At 41.6% G+C, this 7,326-nt stretch overlaps 1 protein-coding gene across 1 annotated transcript; it reads left to right on the top strand.

Moving 5' to 3' along the window:
* Positions 1–6,356: 6,356 nt before the first annotated feature.
* LOC129804440 (uncharacterized) lies at positions 6,357–6,713 on the top strand. Its single transcript, XM_055851776.1, has one exon. It carries the CDS (start codon positions 6,357–6,359, stop codon positions 6,711–6,713), a length of 357 nt encoding a protein of 118 aa, XP_055707751.1.
* Positions 6,714–7,326: the final 613 nt, after the last annotated feature.

Genomic DNA, 7,326 nt, shown 5'->3' with positions numbered 1-7,326 from the left:
TTTTGATGCTGGTGGGTAGTGCAATTTTAGGTAAATTAGGTTTTTTTTTTCTACAAAATCCTTTTGCTTAACATTCATGAACTACTATATTCAAACTAACTAAATCTTGATAGTTTCTGATAAATATTAGTAAATTTATTATCCAAAAAATTTCTATATTCCAAAATCATGAACGCTTTATCTATCTCTCAAAATCTAATCACCTTAAGGACGGAAGCTTCACACGTATTTAGAGCTAGTTGTTAGAACTAAATCGTTGCTTCTGGACAATTTCTTTGGATAGATTAATATTTCCACCACGAGGCTCTCGACTAATAATGCTGATAATAATCCTACTCAGGGATATCGACCTTCAGACAAAACCATATAGCTATAGATCGGTGGCAGCCAAAATCCCGAAAGCCAAAATCCCGAACGCCAAAATCCCGAAAAGGTCAAAATCCCGAAAGCCAAAATCCCGAATTTTCAAAATCCTGAAAGGGATGAAATTATATGCAGGATAATGTTTAGAATAATTTCTTAAGACACAGAAGATTTCCCTTTGTCTCCAGCAAGCGCGGGTACAATCGTGGGAGTATAGCTATGACACTTTTAAGAATTCGGGATTTTGGTTTCCGGGATTTTGGCCCATTCGGGATTTTGGCTTTCGGGATTTTGACCGGGACCCGTTTTTTAACCACTTTTATACTTTACAAATGTATGCGCTTCAGTTAAAGAGTGTTGCGAGCGCAACATATTTAAATTTAAAACTGTGGAGTGTGTTGCCCTGCTGAGGCGACGAGGGCGCTAGCGACGAGGAGAGGAGGTAGAAAAATCAGCAGCAGCTGATGAGTAAAAGAGCGCCAATCGGCCTCTTTCACCACTGACCGCCGAGGAGGCAACATCAATCACCTCGCCCATCTCCACCAGCCCAATCCCCAGCAGCAACACCATCATCACCACCAAGCATTGAAGCTACTGAAGCCACCGGGAGCCCCCAAGAACACCAAGCCCAATGCTGAGCTTTCCGGAGTAACCTCTGCCACATCCACCTCTCCCAAATTCCCATCTCAACCTCCGTGGGAGTGTTCTCACCGGAGAACACAGGGGAGTGTGGGACATAGTCCTTGCCCCGAACGTGGGACCTGAAGGAAGGAAGGAACGGAGGGAATAGAAGGGAGGAAAAAAAGATTTTTCCCAATATTTTGGCGCCCGACGCAAAAGGAAATCGTGAGTAGATTTTCAAGTTTATCCCATGGTTAATTTGCCGGTTCCCCAGAGTTCATTGACCTCTTATCAGTGCATTTTTGGTGATTTTTGCAACTCATTAGGAGTGAATGCGATTGACTTAACGGTGGGGTAATAAAAAATTTGGCGCGTGGAAGAGAATGTTAATTTGTTACTTGTCGTCGTGTAATTTATTCCGTATAATATTCTTTGTAATTTTCCGTTGGAGATTTTTTTTTCTTTCGTGATTTATATCTCCATTGGGTGTAGTTTTCTGGATTTTTCATCCATTTTCTATGGAATAGGAGTGTATTAGGATATTTTTCTTTCTTTTTTTCCCTTTTTGGGAGATTTTTTTTTTTTTCTTTTTTCGGCTATTTTTACCCTCTTTTGGGGAGTTCTCTGTTAGAAATGGAGGATTTCAATCCAAAATTTCTCTCAGAAGAACAACTGGATTGGGAATTACAGGCCAGGGGAATTAAATGGCCAGCTTCATTAGAAGAAGCCCGCGATCTTTTAAAGGTTGCTATTGCTGGCGGAAACCCTTTATTTCCCGTTGAAGGCGATGCTAAAAAAATTAGGGATGACACCTTACAAGTTATTAAAAAATTTAGAGAGCAAGTAGGGAATATCGAGGTCCTTTTTTCGAAGCAAGCTGAGATTTTCACAATGTTTCAGCACATCGAAAATAAATTAAAATTCACATCAGACCCTCGAGATCCCAAAAATGCCCTTTATGGTCCTGCTCTTGCTGAACTTGCAAATTTTAGGCAACAGTTCAGGGAACAGTTGAAGAATTATGCTGCCTCGGGAAAAGTGGGGGGTGCTATTCCTCGTCCTGCTTCACCTGTCCAAAAGACTAAACGTCTTAAAAGCCCAAAAAAGTCCCTATTTTCGGACTGTTATGTCCAGGAGAAGAAGAAGGTACCATTTGAGAAGCCCACATCTAAACTTTCTGCCTCCAGTGAGTCCTTTGTCCCAGAATTTCTTAAGCACCCACATCTGAACCTTTCGCAAGACCGTAGGGATACTTTCGACATCCCAAATATTGGATCCACGGTGTCTCAGCCTCAAGATAGGCCCCAATCCCAATTTGTTACGGTTGAGCAATTTAATGTTCAGAATGCTCAAATAAAAGGTCTTGAGAATATCCTGAAAAATATTCAGGATTCGATGGAGCAATTGAGACTCTCATGTGCTGGTAGAAGATCTCGATCCTCCAGCAGATCCAGTTCTGTCCATTCTGGGGAATTTAGGGATTCTCAACCCCAAAATTTGTCACGCCACTACCCGTTTCCTACACCAGCTCCACGTAGATTAAAACCCCTGCAGTTAAAGGACTGGGGAATTAGGTTCTCTGGTGACCGCAAGGGGAAAAAGGCCAAAATCTTCTTGCGGGATGTTGAGAGAATGGCCATGATCCAGGGCGTTTCTCTGCAGGAGGTGGTTTGGTCTATAAGACTCTTACTTTCCGATGGGGCTGAAACGTGGTATGATTCCTTTTCGGAATATCTTTTAAGTTGTACGTGGGAGGAGTTCCGCGAGAAATTTCTAAGTGCTTTTTGCAATCTTGAGAGCGATTTCGCTATTAGGAAGAAAATTGAGGATCGAAAGCAGGGGGTGGGGGAGAATGCAGAAGTCTTTCTTGCATCCATGTTAGCTCTCTTCGAGGAGCTGGATGAAGAAATTTCGGAAGTCGAGAAAGTTCGTCTCATCCGTAGAAATCTCCATTACTCTCTGTCTAATGCTCTTCTTCTATATGAAATCCCAACATTAGCGGAGCTATCCCAAAAATTAAAACTTATTGAGAGGAACCGCTCCTATGCTTTTCTCGATCGTCCCAGAAATGTGCGATTTAATGAGATAGGGAGTTTTCAGGAATCATCCACAAATAATTCAGAGTCCCTGGCCAGGACTTCTGATCAAAGGGGGCGAAGTGGGGGGAACAATTCCTCATCCTGGGGCAATTCCAGGCAATCTGGAAGGGGTGGGGGGAGAAATTCCTCTTCACGTGATAATGGGCGGAATGGGGGGCGAAACACCAATTCTTCCTCAATTCAGAGACAGGGTGGGGGGAGTAACTCATCCAATGGTGCTGAGGGTACTTCTCAATCTTCTAATTCCAATCCTAATTCCAATCTCAATTCCAATTCCAACCCCAATTCACAATTCAGAAAAAATTCTTGTATACATTGTAAGAGCAATTCCCATAATGTTAGAAGTTGCCCAACAAGACCCAAATACCTTTGTTTCAAGTGTGGTAAGATCGGCACTATTTATGGACTTTGTCCAGTTTGTAACCCTCAACAGGGGGAACCCAATGCGACCCAGTAGTAGACAGAGAGTCTGAGGTCGCGGAATCTCCAAAAAACCTCTCTATGGATGATTCCAATGACCAAGATCTCATTTCTTTTGTTGATACCATTAATGTAAATTCAAATACAGTGGGAGATTTAATACAATTTGAGTCAGACAATGAGTCCTTAATTTCTGATGATTCTGTCCCTCCCTCAGAGGTAGAATCCTTTATTATATACCCTAACGGGGAAAATCGTCCCTATATTAAAGTTAAAATTTTTGACATTGAGGAGGCTATGGCTTTATTGGACAGTGGAGCGTCTCAGAGTATATTAGGATGTGGTTGCATGAACTTAGTAAAAATTCTAAAATTAGTCCCAAGAACTTCGAATATCGTTGTGCGTGTAGCCGATGGTTCAACTTATTTATCCACCAAAGTAGTCGATTTAATGATAACTTTCAATGGTAGAACAGAATTGATTCCCACCCTATTAGTCCCTGAAATTTCCATACCCTTTACTTTGGGGATGGATTTTTGGCATGCCTTTGGCATACAACCAGTTTTGTTGAATGCACTTTCAACAGTCCCTGATTCCCAGGATAATCAAATTCTGCTCTCCCAGTCAGAACGACTGGAGTTAGAAAAATCCATCAAAAACTTTTTAATCACTACTGAGGACTTTTTCGGTTGCACGGATATTTTAAAGCACACGATAGATACTGGTGACAACCCTCCCGTAAGGAAACCATCTTATCCTGTCCCATATCATCTTCTTCCCGCAGTGGATATTGAAATTCAGAGACTGGTTAGGATGGGGGTACTTCGGGAGGTTTCTTTTTCTCCATGGAACTCACCTCCTAATATTCAAATGAAGAAATCGGGCAAAATTAGAATTTGCATTGATGCTCGAGGTTTAAATAAAGTAACAATAAGAGATGCTTATGCTATTCCAAATCTTGAAAGCATTATTAATCGTATAGAAAGCTCCAAATATCTATCATCCATTGATCTGAGTGACGCATTCTTGCAAATTCCGCTCGATGAAGAATCTCAGATCAAAACTAGTTTCGCTATCCCAGGACGAAAGATGTTCTGCTACAGAAGAATGCCTTTTGGCTTAGTAAATAGTCCTATGACGATGGCGAGACTGATGGATATAGTTATTGGATGCGACTTAGAGCCCAATGTCTTTTGTTTTCTGGACGATATCATTGTTCTCACTCAAGATTTTGAATCCCATTTGAAAATTTTAAATGAGGTCGCTGGTCGTTTGAAAAAAGCCAATCTTTCCATCAACCTGGAGAAGTCTAAATTTTGTATGTCAGAGTTAGACTATCTGGGGTACACTTTAAGCACTCAGGGTCTAAGTACAAACGATGGTAAAGTCCAAGCCATCTGCAATATTCCTGTCCCTAAAACACCTAAGGCATTACGTCAGTTTCTCGGTATGGCAGGATGGTTCAGGCGTTTCATCCCAAATTTTGCGAGTATTTCGGCTCCTTTAACCGACCTTTTAAAAGGTAATCCTTTAAGGATTGAATGGTCTCCGGAGGCCGACCGTGGCTTTTCGGAATTGAAGCAGCTCCTTGTATCTGCCCCTATTTTAAAACTTCCCGACTATTCTCAACCCTTCATAGTGCGTGCTGACGCTAGTGATGTTGGGGCGGGGGGAGTCCTTGTTCAGGGAGTAGGTAATGAGGAAGGAGTTATTTGCTATATTTCGCGAAAGTTCACGGCGGCTGAGCAGAAGTACTCTACTACGGAAAAAGAAGCCTTGGCTTGTCTATTTTGTCTTCGAAGGTTTTCGCAGTTCTTGCTTCATACCAAGTTCACTTTGGAGACAGATCATTCTGCACTCCAGTGGATCTTATCCCAGAAGCAAGCCCGTGGTCGTATAGGAAGATGGTTGTTGGAATTTCAGCAATTTGACTTTGACATAGTCCACCGTCCCGGTAAAAGTAACGTGATAGCTGATTTCCTTTCACGGAACGTTAATACCATTTCGACCCGGGAAGATAAATGGTATGCGTCCCTATATGACCAAGTCTCGAAATCCCCGAGCAGCCTTCCGGAGTATAAATTAGAAGACGGCCGGCTTTACAAGTATATCCGCTATAAAACTCCTTTAGGAACTTATAGTTTTAGGTGGAGATGCTGTGTCCCTAAGGGTGAACGTCAGGCCATTTTGCAGAAATACCATGATGATCCCACTTCGGCACATTTCGGGTTCTTTAAAACCTTCCGCAGAATTACGGAATATTTTTATTGGCCTTGCCTTCGCACAGACGTGCGCAATTATATCCGTAAATGCGAAACTTGTAAGAAATCTAAGGCCCCGAATTATGATTTAACACCTCCGATGGGTAATCATGTAGTTGCATCACGTCCCTGGGAACATCTATCAGCCGATTTTATCGGACCTTTAGTACCTAGTACTATGGGCCATCGCTTTATCTTGGTCTTGATCGACAAGCTGACCAAGTATGTCCTTTTATATCCTCTTAGAAATTCTACTGCAAACTCTGTTATCAAAATTTTGTCTCAAAATGTCTTCCCACAGTTCGGAGTCCCTCGTGTCCTTCTGACCGATAATGGTAGTAGTTTCAAATCCGCTCAACTTCAGTCCTTTTTGAGAAATCTCGGTGTTGCCCAATGGTTTACCTCAGGGTATACCCCACAAGCCAATCCTACTGAGAGAGCAAATAGGACTATTGTTACTGCTATCAGGTCGTATATAGGGTCTAAACACACAAATTGGCCAAAATATTTAGCCGAAATAGGGATGGCTATGCGATCCTCGGTACACGACACTACACAATTTTCTCCGTATTATTTAAATTTTGGGCAAAATATGATTTCACATGGGGATGAGTATACGCATTCCGATCCTAATACGATTCCATCGATCGAAGAGAGGATAAAGGAGTTAAAATTGGCCAGACAGAAGGCCATGGATAGGTCGAAGAAATGCCATGAGTCGTCTAAAAAGCGATACGATTTACGTAAGAAGCCGGGTAGATTTTCCGTGGGTGACGTGGTCTACAGGCGATCCTTTGTGTTGTCTGATGCCAATAAAAAGATTCAGGCGAAATTTTGTCCATGGGTGAAGAGCAAGGTGTTGTCCGTTCACGGACAAACTTACGAGTTGGAAGACCTGAACACTCATCGCAAGGCAGTATTCCACCGTAAGGACATCAAGCCAGGTTAAGGGATTTTTGCCAGCAGGACGGATTATTTTTTTGGCAACAATATCGGCATCGTCACTGGAACTTTCTTTTGTATCTAACGTAACTTGATTTTTGTACGGGTGTATGAGCGGGTAACGTAGAGAGACCATATTATTAATTTTATTTAATTTCTATTTCTTGTGAACGGAGAAATTCATAAGTAGGCCATCGTTCATTATGGATAGACCTAAATTAAAATTATGGTCGTTCGCCTTTAGGTGTTCATTTTGATCGAGATGATTGATACAGATATAGCCCAGCCTTATGCTGAAGCGAACTATGTTCGGCTATTTCAATCATCAAACTGTTATCCCCTTTTAAGACACATTGCTAGCAGTGTCCCTTGGGAATTTAAAGTGAGTAGCACTTCTTGCTGTCACTAGTATTTTGATTCGGTATTTCGTCAAGACGACAAAACCAATCAATTTTTATTGGCCAATACTTTAATTATTTTTCTCCTTCGTCAGTTTTGACGTCACATATAATTTCGGACACCTTAATTCGATTATCTATTTTATTTTACTTTTTTTTTTCGATTGGGATGCACTGATTGCATGGATTTTTAACATTTCATGTAGACATTTTGACGTGCGA

The sequence above is a fragment of the Phlebotomus papatasi genome, chromosome 1, assembly GCF_024763615.1.
Source record: "Phlebotomus papatasi isolate M1 chromosome 1, Ppap_2.1, whole genome shotgun sequence".
Lineage (NCBI taxonomy): Eukaryota > Metazoa > Arthropoda > Insecta > Diptera > Psychodidae > Phlebotomus > Phlebotomus papatasi.
The sequence above is the reverse complement of the archived record's forward strand: the minus strand, read 5'-3'. Positions and strand labels throughout refer to the sequence as shown.

Bases quoted from the DNA above. Each gene is read 5' to 3' on its own strand.
- LOC129804440 (XM_055851776.1), top strand. From the start codon at position 6,357: ATGATTTCACATGGGGATGAGTATACGCATTCCGATCCTAATACGATT.